The following is a 19,139-nucleotide window of genomic DNA, read 5'->3' as shown; positions in this document are numbered from 1 at the left end:
GGAAAAGTCGAAAACCAGTGCATAAAGCAAAATGACAATGTGTTAAAAAGCGCTGATTGAATGTGCAACAAAATCTCAGTGAAATTGTCACATGAATATTAATTCTTGGACAAATTCATTATTTTACAGAGAGTGAGTTCGTAAGATATAAAGTCAGATTATTTCATAAAGGGGCCGAAAACTTTTAAAAGAGCCGTCAAGATTACTACTTTCCAAATCAAGTCAGATTATTTTATAAAGGGGCCGAATAATTTAAAAAAGGCGTCAAAATATTTCTGGTACATTATAGAGAAAACAAAAAAAAGGGGCCGAATTCATTTTGTGCAAATTATTTTTATGGCCAATGTTTATTTGTAATGTTTAAAGGGCTTGGTTATTTTTTTTTTCTAAGTAAGGCTAAACTATTATATTACAGCAAGAGCAAAATTACAACAGGGCCGCGGCCCTGTAAGACTTGTCCTGGGACTGACAGTAGACTCAGGAGTATTCATTCCAGGATTACATAGGATGGAAACTTAGAGCAACACTCATGTAGCTGACACATGGACAAAAACAACATAAACACGTGAAGAACACCAACACAGAACAGAGATAACAGATAACCGACACAATTACATAGTGACAGAGTGACAGACACATATATGACCGCGAAGGGAGCTGACAGAGAAAAATTCTTGCTGTAAAACCTGGAGCGCGAGCTGGGCATGCTAGTCTTCCTCAGTTGTCTGCGGTTCATCCTCCGTCTTGCAGCAGGGAGGCTGGAGGATAGCCTTACCAGGATTGCGCGTTCCACGGTCACTTGGGCCAGCACCATAGTCACGAACAGGTTCACTCGGGCCTGCTCCCGGGTCATGTATGGGCCTCAGCATCTCAACAGCAGGGAATTCCATGTCCACAGTGGGAACAATCCCAGGAACACGCTGAGGGTTGGCACGGGGATTGCCTTCATCATCTTCCCAAGGATTGTTGCAGTGCTCCACTGAGACAGTCACGAAAAAAGTGGAATTGGCCAAGGTACAAGGAAGGCGGTATCTAACCATTGGGTGCTCCGTGTGCCCACAATCCATTCTTGCAGGAGGTTCCACCATTCTGCCTCTGCCCGAGGGCCTTCCTCTCGGTCTTCTGCGCTCAGAGGTTTCTTCAATTGAGGAAGAAGTCGAAGGGGTTCTTCCACTGTAGCCGCCCCTTCCACTGTTACCCCTTCCACGATTACGCTGCATACTGTTCCTCTGTACAGGACGTTCAATTCCCCAACAAAACTGCGGATGACTGGTTTGCAACACCACTATTTGCACAGGTTCACTGCCTGACCGAATTATAGCCCTCCAATTGCCCAATTCTGTAGCTGCAGAACCTTGATCGTCACTCTCAAGGCCTGAATGAGAGCCGAGACAATGAACCTCCACCACTTCCTTCGAAACAAGAACAGGAGCCGACGAGAGATGCGGGTTTGTAACACCACCAGTCTCCCAAGTACGCAACACCACCAAACTCTCGGGTTCGCAACTAGCTTGCTCGTAGGCCCGCCAATTGCCTAACTCTGTGGCTGCTAAACTGGCACAATCGCTCTCAGAGCCTGAGTGGGAGCCGAAGCGATGAACCTCCGTCACCTCCTTCAGGACCAGAACAGGAGCAGACGGGAAATGCGGGAGAATGTCTGAGAGTTTACAGCTATGATGCGCCATGTTTCGCTTCTCAAGACGCGCAATGAATGTCGACGGGACGCCACTGCCATCAACCTTAACTGCCGTCCTTAAATGCTGCGCGCTGGTGTAGTTAGGGTGTGTCCTCCTGGCATGCGTGGCTTGTCCGGGCGGACACCTGCCCTGCGGACGAGCCTTAGTCTCTATGTGTCTAGCAACCACCCGCATCCGGGGTAAAGGGCTTGGTTATTAAAAGGAGCCGAGTCATATATTTGATTTGTGAATACCGACGCATTTGATGAAACTGAGAACAATCACCTTCTTTCCAGAAATCGAAATCGAAATCGATTGCTCTTGAGGAAAAGAGGGTCTATGCATGCTAAGTTTACCTGGGTCGAAGTCTCTAGCTCGGAGAGGGACGAGTTCTACATTCACTGAGTCCAAATCACTGTCCAAGTCTTCGGTCGAGTTCTGGCAAGAGAGGGGGACACGTCCATTCCTGTGCGTTGATGGCTGAGCGTATCATAAGAGGCGACTGATCTTAGTAAATTGGTAGAACGAATCTCACTGCTGGATTTGCCAACTATTCTGGGCAGAACGTAACTTTTCTTCAGGGAATAGCCGCTAATGCCATTTCTGCACGTTTAGATTCAGAGACACGGGTTTCAGTTGAGGAATGAATGTTGGGCTGCCTGAAATTACATGGGAAGGAGCTGTCGCTGATGTATTACTGAAGCCAAAGAAAAATATACAGAAAGGAAATTACTTAAAGAAGAACTCAAGTTGGCACGTCCATTCCTGTGCGTTGATGGCTGAGCGTATCATAAGAGGCGACTGATCTTAGTAAATTGGTAGAACGAATCTCACTGCTGGATTTGCCAACTATTCTGGGCAGAACGTAACTTTTCTTCAGGGAATAGCCGCTAATGCCATTTCTGCACGTTTAGATTCACAGAGACACGGGTTTCAGTTGAGGAATGAATGTTGGGCTGCCTGAAATTACATGGGAAGGAGCTGTCACTGATGTATTACTGAAGCCAAAGAAAAATATACAGAAAGGAAATTACTTAAAGAAGAACTCAAGTTGGTTATATGTATTGTCCATTAATTTCAAAACTTGCGTGAGTTAGTCACACTGTAGACAAGAGGCAATAATTTCATCAGTGGGGCGAGTTTCCTCTTAGTGAAGGCATACCCATTGCTGGTCGTGGGTCATTATTCACACATTCTGGGTCGTGGTTAGCTTTCTCAGTCAGGCAAGTCGTATTCATTTCTCCAGAAAGCCACGCGTTCACCAACACGTTTTAGGAGATCGCCGTGGAAAAGCAGAATCAACTCATCTGAAGGAGCCGCAGCTCAAATCTGAAGACACAAAATTATTTTGCAGAGATCAAGTTAACATCGGTGCCAAGTGTGGCTGAAATTGTTCTTGCACCAGGAAAATTTCTTTGTCATTACTCTGAGTTGAGCAGACCAAATAATATTCAGAAAGAAGGACGAGTTTCCCTTCAGTAGAAGACCAAGATTCATCATACAACTGGGCTGCGTAGTGGGTACTCAAGAACAACGTTCTGCTGCTGAAGAAAATTGGTTTCCTCTTATTGGGTGCCAAGAGTTCCATATTTAAGTCCTGAGCGTATTTTCCTTGCATTGAACAAGTCTGTTCCAGAGGAAATCGAGTTTGCAATGGTTGTAACATGAAGTTGAGGGAGAGTTTATTTGTGCGTGTTTGTGGAGTGGTTGAGCGAAGTATCTCTAAGATGGTTGCTCGATTGTTGAAGTGTCCAAGTTCTAGAAGAGACAAAAATCAGAGGTTGAACTAGTCCACGCGAGGGTTAATAAACATTGTGTCTGTGCATGTTCAATCTACAGGAAGACTCACAATTTCTCTTGCACTGCATGGCTACCAGTAGCTTCAAGGTGGCCGTCAAAAAGGGCTGATAATACCTAAACAAAGCTTGAAAGGTTCCCAGGAGTTGGGCTGAGTTATTATTTGTTGGGTTCGATTTCCTTGGAGGGGCCAAGTATCCTATTTTCAATTGTTGTTATTCATAGTTGAAAGAGGGACTGAATTTCATGATGAAGAGGGGGTTGATATAGAGTTGAAGAGCTGAAGACACTGTTAATATCATTAGTGCTTGTGGCTGGAAGAATAGTGTTATGGGGCTAATATTTTACCTGGGTATTTAAAGCCTGATACACACATATTTATTGCTGTTGGAGGGGCTCTTATTTCTAATATCATCATTCCTGAAGGTGACCTGCACATGTTGTTACTTCTCCTTCAATCACTCACTGGAATTTCTTGGTCATTCCTCTTTATGGGCTGAAAAGTGTATTATCAATAGTATGTGTATCTTTTAAAGTGGGTTGTTGAAGAATGTTGTTCTTATCTTAATATAATTCTGTCATTGTTTTTCTTAGTTTTGAGTGCTCCGCATTATACATATGTTCATTATATATATATGTTCATTATACATATGAAAACCCAAAAGGTCACCTACAGTGCTTCGCATATAAATTGTTTGTAAAAACTCCACAGTGAACCAGAATATATATAAATTCAAAATTTGTGGGTTTTCCAAGACATTTCAGGCTGAGATATATTAGGAACTGTCACAGTATCATTTTGGGGCTGTGTGGTCCATCAAACAGTGTGCCCAGATCCTCACAAAACTCAGTTAACCCTGTTCCATGTGGCTGATGTGTCTCCGTCAAACCATTTGAAAATCTGCAAATTTGTCGCTCATGGATGGCCCGTCAAAGACCTGGAGTAGATTAGCCAAAGGCCAGCACGAGTTGGATGCATCGCTGAGGCAAATCACAACCCTTAGTGTTGACCCTATCGCCAAAAGAAATTTTATGAGAAGATTTCTAGGAGGGTTCAGATTTGGGAAGGATGAAGAATCAAAGTAGAAGCAGTCTCAAGAGCTCCCAAAGAAGAACAGAAATCAAATGAGGAGAGAGCATATCTGCTTTACATGTCAAGGAGCATGGACACTAGATCACACATGTAAAACTGACAAAGAAGCAAAAATTAAAGAAGAGCAAGGAATGACAAAAAACTCAAGTCAACAAAGAAATGAAGGGCCCATGTTTGAGCGGGAGCTGCATGTAGAATGATTTAACTTGCATGAAAACACCTTTGAAAAGCATGAACAATTGTGTGATAGCAACCCACCTATGCATCTATGTTTGATGATTGAAGATGGTGAGCAACAATTTGATTCCATGCATAAATAAAGCCCAACAGAAGACAAACACGAGAATTTGAGAAATGAGCCATTGGTGGTGGCCCAACATGAAGATTACTAGAGGTGCAAAGACATGAGGAGGACAATATGCACAATGTGCGGGATGAGCCATTTTTGGAGAGTCAACTAGTGGCTCATGTTGAGCCCATGATGGAGGATGAGCAGACACCCTTGGGGCCAGCCATTGGAGAGGAGCAGAGTCCAGACAGATGTGTAGGCAACTACCAGGGAGGTAGTATTTGCAGATATTGTTCATCAGGAGGCGTTGGGACCTGACAGGACAATTTTGTAGATGACGAGTGGACCGGTGGGGCATGGAGTTTTCGGTCAGATGAGGGAGGCTCTTTTAGTGGCAACCATGCGCCCATCCTTGGGTCTACCCATTGATGAGGTACAAGTCGATGTAGTGGAAGCTAGCAAAGTTGTAGTGTTTCCAGGGATCAACCCTCTCCAAGAGTACATTTACAGAGCGTGTAGCATGGGTTACCCACTTATAGGGAGGGAGGCATGCATTCCTAGACATATTTGGTTGATTGGTTGGGTAGAGCTGCATGAGTTGAGCATGGTGCAACTTAGTGGACTCCGATGCTTCCCATGGGATGGATTGGCGGGAGATCATGAGTTGGTACCCTATTGATGGAGTATCATTTTTAGTCATGAGCATTGCACTGTAGGAGCCTTTAAATGTGAGGGATGCTACATGCTCCAGTTGGCAGCAGGATGTAGGTTGGCCACTCATCAGGATTTCTGCACAACATCAACATGGTGAGATTGACCTTGGTTTATGCCCACTGTTGGATTGGAGAGAGGTGATGAGTTGGTACGCAGTAGATGGAGCAACACTCATGGTTGGAGTTATAGCACAGCAGGAGCCATGGAGCATTGATACTTGTTCTTGGTGGCATTGGGATCTAGGAGGATTAGTTGATGATAGGTACAGTCAGAGATTAGTTTGGGATCTGGGCATTGAGGGGTCCATTCATGATGGGTTGACACAAAGGCAAAGCATCACCTAGTGTGGTTTGTATGGGATCCAAGCATTGGGTCTCAGTTGCGTTGGGCCACCAGAATGGTCCACAGGTTTGGATTGCTAGAAGGCAAGCAATCTTGGGGTGGGAGGATTTGTAATGTACCCTTTTTTGGTATTCCTTATGACATGGCTAGGATGGACTTTTAGAGTTGGGGGAAGATAGGTCACAGGTGCAAGTTGGTGTCATCAGCAGGCACAAGAGCTTTTGGAGGGGTTTTGAGGAGTTTCTGTGAAGTGCGACGACATTTTCTTGGTATATTCCATCATCCGCACAATTTACCTTTCGTTCCAGCATATTCCAACAACTTTCAAAAAACTGAGTTATTATTGGGCTTGACTCAATTAATTACGCTTAAGGTGGCATTCTAGGAGGAATAGTTGACAGAACACCTTAGTGTAATAGCTCATTGGAATCAGAACGAGGAGATATACATGATGGGATGGTTAGATGTGAGTTTCAGTGACTTGAGAAGACATGGTGGCCAATTTACCCTTTTCCCGCATTAAAAAAAATATTTTAATTAAAATAAAAGAGGGAAAAATGCTCCATGATTAAGATTATAATAATATAGGAGGTTCTAGAGGGATGCATCAGATCTATAAAAGAGGAGGAGGATGCCATTGGAAGACATCTTGGAGTTGATATTGTTTCTTGTATGAGAGGTTGAGAACCTGGGTCTCTACTCCATTGGTAGCCCTAGGACGAAAACCCTCGGGTGATTTAGAGAGAATTGGGCGAGCACCCATCTCCCCTTGGTGGATTCATTCATAATCCACAGGGGTAGTGATTGATTTCTTGTTTCAATTTGGAGGCCGGTATTGGCATTATAACATATTAGAGGGTTGTTTCCAGTTGTTGTATTGGCACATATTTCTCTATATATATTAAAGCTGGATTTTGTTGCTGCATTTCTCATGGTTCCGCTTGTTTTAATCTTTTAATGAGATTTTATGTGCAATTTATGGGTTTATCGTTTCTATTGAATTTCCGGTGTTTGGGTTTTTACATGGCAATCTTCTGTTTATGAATGAAAATTTCATGTGAAAAGTTTGTTCCAAATATCTTTTTATATATATAAACACATATGACGTTTTGGACGGCATTTCAACTGACGTTTCCACTTTTGGGAGGTGAAGTTTCTAAATGTACCCGTTTCGGAAAATCCAAAACATTTCGATGCTTTGTGCAACTTAGGTCCAAACCCATGTATCCTCAAAAAGGGAAAGTGGTACAAAAGACTATGGAAGTTTTTTGAAAATAAATAAAACTTCAAAAGTTAGATTACAAAAGGTGGCTGTTAAGGAGAAATAATTATACTCACTTTCTAATGCTCATAATTGTTTAATTACAGCCTATACATTCATACTTCAACTGAAACATTCACGCTCTCTATCTGCTAACTGGTACCTACACAACTAATATCTCAGATGACTTGTACTCTTATCCCTTTGGGTACAATAAAAATGAAAAAATGAGTCCAGCGGTTGCATCTGGCTATTAAATAATGTAGGCCCATCATACTTCTTAGCTTGACTGCAAAGCTAGGAAAAGGAATTGCATGAAGAGAGTCACCATAGCACTAATATACATAATTCTTTCAGATCCTTCATTTTGTTCATATCATACAGTGATATTGGAATTAAGTTGATTCTACAAAAATAGCCTCAATGACAAACTCTAAAGAAAAGAAACTGATCCATCATAATTCTCCTCTGCTGAACTTTTCTTCTGGGTAATAAGCTGCAACTACAGTATTATCTCCAAACTTTCTTCCACTCAATGCAGATTTTGCTTTTGTAGAGCCTTGAGTGTCCAAATATTGTATAAAAACCTTCATGATGACAAGTTGAAATTCATTATTATGAAAGCAAATATTATGCAATAGCCAACAAAACATGAACTTGAAATAACATATTGCCTGCATGACAACAAGTTCTAGCAATTCAATAATAGGAATAGACAAGAAAAGCCTAGCAATGTTACTATTAACCTTCCCAACTCCTGGAGGTAATTCACCACTTGGTGCAGGACGTGGAATAACAATATTTACTATTGTGCCTGAAAAAAGCCACATGTGAGGAGATCAATTATAGATAAGATAAAAGCACTGCAGACTACAAGTATCAAATAGTCATACATACCAAATTTCCCACATTCTTCTCGCATGTCTTCTAGAATTTCTTCAAATTCCTCATCATCCCGAAGCTCATCTGCAGAGACTACCTGGTAAATTTGGTAGCAATGTCTTAGTGCCCTGTACATGACTGTCGGATAGTAAAAATATTGGATGACAACCCAACTTCATGAAGTGCATTGTTATAGACATGTTGGCCAAGGCATGTACACTACAATGAACAAAGTTCACTTATTAAATATGAATTAAACAACCTGGTTCATAAACTGAATATTCAAAATGAATAGAATAACATAAAAAAATCCACATGACTTAAAAAAATACGTTGAATAGGAAAAAAGAGATGATTGAATGATTTACAATGATAACATAAAAGAATCCACAGATTAAAATGACGTATTGAAAAAGTAATATGAGATGATTTGAATAATTTACAATAATATACATGAGGGTATATATACATTGACAAGACATGAGGTGAAAGGTTGTGATGAAGGGATATGACCCTTAGGAAGGATGTCTTTAACTAAATATTGTTGGTTTTAACAACATAAATTTATTTCTACAAAAAGATTCTTAATGAAAACAGAAAAGATGCAATGGGATACATACACACATTTAACACAGATTTTACCCATGAAGTACAAACAGCGAAAACTAGAAAGATTTTTTAGTATATATTAGATCTTTACAATGTCACAATACAATATGTATATCTAGTGGCATCCATAAACCATCAATCCATTGATCTTAGATTAGAGTACAATTATAGTTCCTTAACCAAAATTACAAAACCATGGATTGAATGACCAGGCACCACAAAACCACTAAAATCAAAAACCATGTTCCGAAAACTGCAAAAAATGTCCAATTTTTTTTTGGGGGCTCCTCCCCTCATGCGACCCCCTATTGCCCCACTTGTGACCCCCCTTGTTGTGCCCAATGCATGTGAATCACGTGTGGAGCTAGTCGTGCAAAGAATATAGCACACACCTAACATTATCTCACTTGTTATTTTCTTTGCATATAGGGGGCCAAATCTAGGGCACCAATGTCCATTGTTTCTTTGTACCAAGAAAACTTCTTGGTGTTCATAGACTTTATTAGTGAATCTACAACATTTTTCAGCGTCTCCACCTTCACGAGCAACACCTTCCTTCAACCATGTTTCTCACAAAGTGATACTGAACATCTGGAGCATCAAAACTGATAGCTTGTTGACTTAATGTAAAAATACACAGAGGTATTTGAAATAATAATTTATATATATATATAAAATGTATAAGTGATGAATGTTACAATGAGGACCTGCATATATATACCTAAGTAGGTGTCCTTTCGTGACTAGGCATGTCTTTTAGACATGCCTTTCACTTAATGACTATTTAACATAATCAATATTTGATGATTTAATATTGACATTTATTTTATTTATTTACTTGTTATGAATTATATTCATAACATAGCCCCTTCCTTCGGAAGCTTTGTCCTCAAAGCTTTAATGTTGTGGATTTTCTTCACTTAGTATATGTCGTCTCGATGTATATGCTCTAGCCATCCTCTCATCAGTAACATTCCCTTAGATTTTTTTATTTTTTATAACTCTATATTTTATTTTTTAACGTTAATTTTTTTTTACTCTATTTTTTTTTTAAACACTGTTTTTAACACTTTTATTTTTTTTTTACTAATTTTTTTTAAATATATATTAATTAGTTAAGTCACAATTATATAATATAGTTGTTATATACGTTTTATCACACACACACACACACACATATATATATATATATAACCACACTATATATTATATAGTTTTAATTTAGTTATTGTTGTAGAATTTGATCGTGCAGGTGTTGACGTCGTGATGGTTGACTAACTGGACACGACGGCTTGACCACAATGTTTCGGGTTGATAACCTGCTGGATGCTTCGACGGCTAACCCCGATGCTTGATGGCATGTACGCTCCCACTCCCACACCAACAGACCCTCAATCGATGGACTGTAATGGCACGGTTATGGCAGATGGACTCCCCGAGACCGCAGATGCCTTCCACGCCTCTGATCCATGGAAAACAAAATCCGCAGATGTCAGGATTGCCTCTCACGCACAAACAACGGATGGATTTACACGACAGAGGGGTGTCGAGAGGTGCCAGTGGGCACAACCGATGCGACAGGGGACAAGAAGAAGACCGACGACATAAAATACAGCTCCCGCGGTCCATAAATCCTACGCCTTTGAATAACTCTCGCTCAATTTTTTGAACACCAAATAATGTAGACTGCCAATGAGATTCCATACAGATCATTTCCCCTTGTTTATCTTCCTTGGCGTGATCAAGATCCTCGAGCTTATCATTCTGCAAGGGAAAAGAATTGAAATTATATAAATTCCAAGACAAAAATATATTTTTTGTTTCTGTCTCCGTTTCGGTTTCCGTCTCGCCATGTTTGTCTACATGTTCGACCCTATCTTGATACTTCAAAGCACAAGTCAGATGAAATTTGACATTGAATCCTTCGTAAGTACCGCTATAGCACAATCTAAAGCCACGACTGTAGCAATGCTCACAGCTAAATGTAGGAATCTGTGTCAATTCAACGAGACCCTCGTTATACACGTCGGAATATATCTCCTTGGGTGATGTCTGAGCCAACTCTTCCACCGCCTTCTCAAGATGAGCATCATTTAAGGGATAAGCCAAGACTCCATAGGTACAGATTGTAATTTTGACTTCATCTCTCACAGTTTTTCCATTTGGACCAATCACAATAAAGGATCTGTGTCTAGGACCAAAAATCTGCTCGAGATGCAGACTGGTTTTATTTCCAAATGGAAGAAACTGATGCATTTGCCCACCTCCAAAAGGTAACTGCACAACCATTCTTTGAGGAATACTTGAGGGCCATGTGTTAGGATTTGCTGCTATTATTTGTCCTTGTTGCCTCTCAGGTACCCTGGAAATAGAACTTTTAACAAGGTTGTCACATCCAGGCTCCATTTTTCCCGATGTTTCAGGATGGTTTGACAACTCTAACTCTTCCACTTCCCCTACAACACTAACATGATTCCTTTGGCAGTTTTTCAGATGCTCTTTTGTTGCTCTCTTGATCGAGAGAGATGACAATGATACAGGGTTCCCTGTAGCAATTTGAAATATTGATGTTGTCTTACTAATGTTTTGAGGTACATATCCACTATGTGGTTCCAGTACCTCTAAAGTGCAATCTTCACTGGAACTGGACTTCACTTTCTGTGTAGAGGAAATTGCCAACTTTACAAGATTTCCTGTAGCAACATTAAGCACATATATGGTATTATCAATTGTTTGAGGCTTGGACCTACCATGTGATTCTATTGCATCTAAAGGAGGAACCATAGACGAGGATGATACTGCCAGGTCATTTTCTGCAGCATCATCACGCACTTTGATGGCTTTACCGATTGCTTGGGGTTCATGCTTGCCATGTGATTCCTGTGCTCCTGAATTAGTATCTTTGCAAACAATAGATTGTGCTCTCGTGATGGAAGATGAAGTTGAAACAATCACAGGATTTCCTGCAACAATTGTTGTTGTCTCATTCGTCATATGAGTTCTACATGTCTTACGTAGCCCTTGCCCACTCTCACATGAAGCTTCAAGGATGGTCCGAGGTGACACTTCCTCCAACACTTCCTTTAGATGTGTTGTATTCTCTGAGCTTGCAGGAAAATTGGAATTTTCAGATGATTGCAATGTGGTCATTTCAGATTGATTAGAATTAGAGTGCTCCCCTTCTTCTTCAATTTCAACATCAACTTCATTTGGATCATCATCTTGTTTATTATCGATTCCCTTTTGACATGCTCTAACTTCTGCAAAATATTTTTCTAAACGCTAAAATGCTTCTTGAATTTTACTAGACTGCGCCATGAATTCAGCGCGTGAACAAAATGGCACATTGTGCGGTGAACAACGTTCAAAGACCCGCATGATTATATTGTGCACCATGGCTCTGATACCACTTAAGCATCAAAACTGATAGCTTGTTGACTTAATGTAAAAATACACACAAGTATTTGAAATAATAATTTATTTTATATATATATATATATATATATATATATATATATATATATATATATATATATATATATATATATAATGTATAAGTGATGAATGTTACTGTAACGACCCATCTATAAATATAAAGAACGCAAGAATAATAGCAGGCATACTGTACATGCACATGATAGCTACATATGCATGTGTCGCATACACCGCACTAGTATTATATACTAAATTAACTATAAGTGCTAAATACCATGACACTTCTTTGAATAGAGGTTCTACTCATTCATCAATATTGCTTAATGTATGGGTAAATCTTAAAAGAGGACTATATAAATTATATATTCCAGATTATTGATAAAAATTATATTAATAAATTTTTAAAATAAATTTTAAAATATATATAAGAAATTAATTAAAAGGGGCTCCAAGTATAAAGTTATAATGTTATATTAAAACAAATATATAATAAAACAATGTGATATATTAAATATAATGTTTATAATGTTTAAATGATATATTAAATCATAATGTGGTATATACGATATAAAGGTTATATTAAAAGAATATTTAATAAAAATATCATATGATTTCAAAACATAAACATATACATTCACGACCTTAAATGGGATAAGGGAGGAATGCGTAAGGGAGGAGCGTGTCACCAGCAGGCTGAGCGGTGGGCTGCAGATGGAAGAGTGGCCACCGCCAAACAACAGGATAAAACCACGGGACAGTGATTTGGGAAGGGGAGGAAAAACAGGAGGAAGAAATGGGAAGGAGGAGGAACATCATGTACGGAAACCATCCACAGGAAGAGCTTGAGTTGTTCTGAGGTTCTGGGCACAGGGGAACAGTCGGCTTCTGTTAAGAAGCTTACTGGATTGAGCAGCCAGGTTCTGCTCAGTTTGGCTGGGTGGATTTGGTCTTTTGGTAACTGTAGCAGTGCAGCCGGAGGCATCTTCAACCGCAGGGGCGCAGGTAGGTACCTCAGCAGTTCTGTTAATTGATTTTGTCAGATTTCAAAAAATTGTTTACAGGTTCATGATATAAACCCCTTACTGTTTTTCGCATCTGTTTACGGTCTTTACAGTTACAATGAGGACCCGCATATATATACCTAAGCAGGTGTCGTTTCATGACTGGGCATGTCTTTTAGACATGCCTTTTCACTTAACTTAATGACTATTTAACATAATCAATATTTGATTATTTAATATTGACATTTATTTGATTTATTTACTCGTTATGAATTATATTCATAACAACATCAATAAGATTTGTTTTAGAATGATACGATGGGTTCTTCGCAGGAAGATTACACTCTGACCGTCACAATCTATCCTTACAACTTCTTGTACTAACTCAATTCCTGAACCTAATCTTTGTAACCATATTGCTTCCTTGTGTGCATGAGTGGTTGTCATGTATTCAGCTTATGTAGTTGAGAGTGCCACTATAGACTTTATCTTTCTCATCCAACTTATTGCTCCTCCAAATAAGTTAAACACATCCGTTTGTAAATCTTCTATGATCTAGATCTCCAACCCAGTCCACATCAACAAATCCATGTACGTCCAACACTTTGTCCAATCCTAGTCTTCCTTGGTAGCATAATCTATACCCAATAATGTCACGCAAATAGTTAAAATCTTTCTATATTTCTACACAATGCTCCCTTGGTTTTGACATGCACTTGCTCAATACTCTCGTTGCATGTGCAATGTCCAATCTAGTATAGACCATTGCATACATCAAACTACCAACCACACTAGCATATAGAACACAGGATATGTCATCTTCATCTTCTAGTGTTTTCGGACATTGATCTACAAATAACTTTATAGCTATAGGAATAAGAAACTTTACTGACTTACATTCCTACATATTAAACCTCTGCAGTATTGTCTCGACATACTTCCTTCGATTTAACCAGAGTTTCCTATTTTCCTGACCTCTTTTAATTTTCATGTCCAAAATGAAATTTGCAGCATCAAGATCTTTCATGTCAAATTTAGAGGACAACTGATTTTTCAAATCTTGGATGATTTCCTTGTTGTTTCTAATCAGCAACATATCATCAACGTAGGAGACCAAATAAATAAAAAATGATCAACTAATTTAAAATACACACAGTGATATGCTTTGATTCTTGTGAAGCCATGTACCTATATAAATTACAAATTTTTGATACCACATCATTGATGATTGCTTCAACCCACATAAGACTTTTTCAACATACATACCAACTCTTTATTTCCCTTCACTGTACAACCTTCTGACTACCGCATGAAGATTTTTTTTTTTGAGATCCCCATGTAAGAATGTTATCTTCACATCCATCTATTCTACTTCAAAATCAAAACAACAACAACAGATAAAAGAAATATAATAAATGTTAACTTGGAAACAAAAGAAAAAATATCACCAAAGTTAATTTCCTCTACCCAAGAATAACATTTTGCTACTAACTAAGATTTGTATTTCTCCAATTTGCCTCATGCGTTTAATCTCTTCTTAAACACCCATTTGCTGTGAATGGGATTTCTTCCAATCAGCGACTCCAGTGGATCCCAAACGAATTTCTTGTCCAAGGATTCAATTTCTTCAACCATGACCTTTTTCCATAGTTTTCGATCCTTTGAATCCGCTACCTCCCTAACAACTCTAGGAATGTCATCAGTAATAATTAGAGAAAAAATAAAATGGAATTCAAGTGGAGTATACCTTTATCGCTTCCTTCTTTCTTGAATCAATCTCCACAATACTAGAGAATGGGGTTCTTTTAATTCATGTTCTATTGTAGTGTCTAATTCATCCTTCAATTCAGTCTCTGTCTTTGCTAGCTCTTTCTCCTTTGGTAGAACTTCCTGCTTAACAACACCTTTGACTTCTCTAAATACCACAACTTCACTATACAGAACCTTCTTAGTTTATGGTTTTTGTTGTACACATTTTGTCAAAGTTCCAAAGAAGCGAAAATGCCAAACTTTTCAACATGATCGAGTCATCTATCAGCAATCTATGTCATTGTAAACCCATTTTGCAAGTTATGTAATGTAAATGATCCTAGTAAGACCTTGAGTATATGTAACAACCTAGGTAAATCTATCATCTTGATGATGGGTTTCATCCTAGGAGGTTTTTTAACCTCATTGATTACCCATGTTTCTAGACACGGCTAATCATAAGAGCTTTTTTCCATCCAAATTAAACCCCAAAGCTAGGGTGAAATAAATTGTCGAATCTTAGATGAGTCCTAGTGTTTTTAGTCGAGACTGATGTAAAAGTGAGTTGGGAATAATTTAAGCTAGCTGGCTTAATTATTTTTATTACAAATCACTTGGTTTACTAGATCATATTGTGTTGCAGATGGGTTATGTGTCTTGAGTGTCTAATCCAAATGTGTATTTCCCTTTTGAGGGTTGTAAATGTAAAAACTTATGTATTAGAGGGTGGAAAAATAATTAGATCCCCTCAGGTGTAAATTAATTAATTTTTCTGGCAAAATAAAATTAAATCCTAAGCCAAAAATTTAATTAATAGAATCACAATTAAATTGTCTTAGGAAAAATAATTCTCCAAGTGGAAAAGTTCGTGGGTCCTAAAGGAGTCAATTTTTAAAGTTCCTCCACCAAGGGAATATTGTATATTTCAAGAAAATTTGGACCCTTGAAAATTGGTGGTTAATTCAAAGTCAAAATTTTGAGGAAATTAGCTCCAAAAAATTAATTTTGAGCTACTAAAAATGGAATTAAATGATAAATTCGAAAATTCCTCAAAAATAAAAATTTAAGGGCCAAGATTAAAAGATCTTGAAATCTTTATCAATGACCAAGGTTATTTTGACAAGGATCAAATAACTAGCTATTATTTTTCCACTTGGAGGATAAATCTATAAATTAGAGAGTCATTTGAGTCTCTAGCATCTTGATCTCCGGCTAGAAAATGTCTGCTGAAGCAACTTTGTAACTATTGTCCCGTTGGGAACTATTTTTTCAATCATAATAAATACTTTGGGGTGAAATTCAAGGTTTTCTTGCTTATAGATTTGTGGTATGTGCTGACTACGAGCATCTCTACGTTGTGCTGAATATTGGTAAGATTTTTTTTTTCATTAGATTGAGATAAAACCATACTATTGATAGTTTTGGGCTAATCTTAGGTGGTTTGATTCCCCATGTGATCTAAAAAATTATTTTGAGATATATTTATAGTGCTTGGAGGTACTTCAGTCTTTGGCCCGCAAATTCACAAACTTGGGCAAGAATCATTGTTGCTTGGATTCCAAATATTTATATGGTGGATTAAATCTTCGCTAACGCTATATTATACATTGAGGTTTCTAAAGTATTTTTAGCCATTCTTCAAAGGAAAAAACTCCATAAAAAATATTTTCTCAAAATTTTTAAACTTTTAAAACCCTTGTATATTGGTAATTTTGTAGATCTAACTTGTAAATTATTTTTTCTAACTTGGGTTTTGGGGATTTTTAGCATTTTGTATATATTTGGGGTTTGGGTGTTTTATTTTCATTTTTGCAGGTTGGATCAAGGAATCAAGTGGAAGAAGAGCTAGATCTAGGCCCTTGAGGGTAAGATCTAGTCTCTAGACAATTTTGCAAGGGTATTCACTGAAGATTTTGCGGCAAAATTTAGATCCGAAGAAGAAAAAATAAATTGAGACAAGGGTTTCAGTTTTTGGCCTCCCCGACCCTTCCATGCTTAGCGTCCGCCTTCTCTTGGCCAGTGTCACCCCTAGAGCCCCTAACATCATACTTTAAGGCCTTTTTAGGGTTGTTCGTAGCGTTTAGGGGGCCTTGGCCTTCCCTATTTGGCCCTGCGTCAAGGGTATTAGGCCTTTTTAGGCCTAGTCGTGGGCCTAAGAGGCCTCAGTTTGCCTCCTTCACCCTAGACGGTAGCCCTAGAGGGCTTGCCGTGGGATTTTAGCTCCTTAAACCCTAAGCGTCCTCCTTTTTGAGCCTCCTTTGCCCTAGGGTCAAGTCCTTGGGCCTCCTCTTCCAGTGTTGACATTTCTTGGCCTTTTCTTGCCATTTCAACCCCCGACCTGCCTTCCTAGCCTATTTATCCCCCAACACTGGCCTTCCTTAGCCTAGCATTGCCCTTCCTTGGTCACTTTCTGCCCTAATCTACCCTAAACCCTCATCTGAATTTTTAAAACTGATTCCTTGGTGGTTTTGTAGGTTTAAGGTCTCCAAAATTCTAATTTTCAAGTGGCATCTTCATCCAAAATTTTTGGGCCACTTGGGCAAGTGCTCTTACAAGGCTTGAGGCCTAGGGTTTGACCTCTAAACCCTAGTTTTATCTCTCTTTTATTACAGTAGTTAAATCAACAATAATTAAGCCCTAAAATCACATGCTACATGGTCAAAATTGTTTATCATGGAAAATTTTCATTTTCATGAATTTTGGCCACTTGGGAACCCTAGATCTAGCCTAGATCTAACTTTTATGCTTGCTGGAATTCACTGCATAACTGAAGTTTTCAGATCTGAAATTTCTGAAGCATATACTTGATAAGGGTGTAAAACTTGAAATTTTCAGTTTCCAGTAAATTTTCCTATTTCTAGGCAATTTTGGCATTGGTTGTAACTTTATTAGCTTACCGATCTGTCATTTATTTACTTCTGTAATAAATAGATCAGATCTGAAATTTCCTTAATCACATCCTCTAAAAATCCTAAAAAACAATTTTTTTTCAAGTTGGGTAAGTTTTACTATTTTTGGGTATATTGGGCATTGATTCTGACATCATTAGCTTGCTAATCTGTGGGTCAATTTACTACTGTAATTACTTATTACAGATCTAAAATATTACTGAATACATCATCAAAAAGTAAGCTAGACACATAAATTTACTTTTGTTGGTCATTGGAAAGTTTTGTACTTCATGTGTTGGGCAAATTTTATAATTTAGAGTGATTTTTCTACCATTGTCATAACACTAATGAGCGCTGAAATTTTTTGAAGTACTACTGCTGATTTCACTATTGAGATCTAACAGTTGTGTGGTTTACTCTAAGTTTTGTAAAATTCCAAAATTTGGCACCTAAAGCACTCCTACATCTAAGCTCTAGATCTGATCTTGTGATAATTGGAATCTAATTGGCATCTTTGTATTTGGTAATCACTCTAAGTCTTGGCATCTAAGTTTTCATTTGGCTATCTTAAATGGTGATCGGTTTTTCTTAAAGTGTTATAGAACATTGTTGAGAAATTGGGACTTTACATCTTGTGAGAATTTGTTGAAGTTTTGCACTTGTGTCTCTAAAGCAATTTATATTGTTCAAGAATGTCATCTCATCATTGTTAAGCACTCTCGCTATGAGCTAATTCACTCTAAGTACTTAAGTAACATAAACAATCTTAACTCAAGATAATCTCACTCAAAATATCTTGCATAAGCATCCTAGATCTAGCTTGCATTAAAACTTACCTCCTAACATAAGCTAGGTTGATAGAAATCTCGGGCTACCCTTCTCACCTAGCTTGAGGGGTTTGGCAACTCTTCGGTGGTTAACACAGTGATTTTGCAGTCATCAGAGTCACAGTCTCTGCAACGCTAGAGGCATCAAATGATAGGAGCACAACAGAAGGTATCGTTAATCAAGCCCTAGCCTACTTCCTGTTGGCCTCTTTCCCACAACTTAACTTGGAGCCCAACTTCAAAATAGTTAAAGGAAGGCCATACTTAGATTAGACATATAATAAAATCAACCAAGATCACTGCATCTCACATAGGTTCTAAGACTTGCATATCATATGATATACGTTAGTTATCATTCAAGCAACGGGAGTCCATCCGGTCACTTGGTTTTGATTTATCATAAGCAAGAACTGTGACTCCATTAAGGCACTGGTCTCATACATAAAATCTAATCTCATCATTAATCTTGCTAAATTTAACCAAGTAACTAGGCCACTCATCCGTGTCTCCCAAACAAGTTAGTTCCCAACTTATTTTCCTTCACCTCATTCCATAGGGAATACCTTGCATAGC

General features: G+C 38.5%; 1 protein-coding gene across 7 annotated transcripts in view; it reads right to left on the bottom strand.

Moving 5' to 3' along the window:
- Positions 1-7,225: 7,225 nt before the first annotated feature.
- The window catches only part of LOC149238645 (splicing factor U2af large subunit A-like), a 463,993-nt gene continuing 452,079 nt past the window's right edge, over positions 7,226-19,139 (bottom strand). For 5 of the 7 annotated variants that reach the window (XM_089373125.1, XM_089373126.1, XM_089373127.1 and 2 more), the window contains 3 exons: positions 8,070-8,151; positions 7,919-7,986; positions 7,226-7,759 (listed from right to left, as the gene is read on the bottom strand). In XM_089373125.1, coding sequence (XP_089229251.1) covers positions 7,628-7,759; positions 7,919-7,986; positions 8,070-8,151 — 282 coding nt within the window. In that variant the 3' untranslated portion in view covers positions 7,226-7,627. Of the gene's footprint in view, positions 7,760-7,918; positions 7,987-8,069; positions 8,274-19,139 lie in introns of those variants that run through there. The other 2 variants (XR_016246387.1, XM_089373131.1) reach the window with 2 other exon arrangements.

The sequence above is a fragment of the Pinus tabuliformis genome, chromosome 8 (genome assembly GCF_031772625.1).
Source record: "Pinus tabuliformis cultivar Carrire ecotype Pingquan chromosome 8, CPIR1, whole genome shotgun sequence".
NCBI lineage: Eukaryota > Viridiplantae > Streptophyta > Pinopsida > Pinales > Pinaceae > Pinus > Pinus tabuliformis.
Note: the sequence above shows the minus strand (reverse complement) of the source record. Positions and strands in the feature narration are given on the sequence as shown.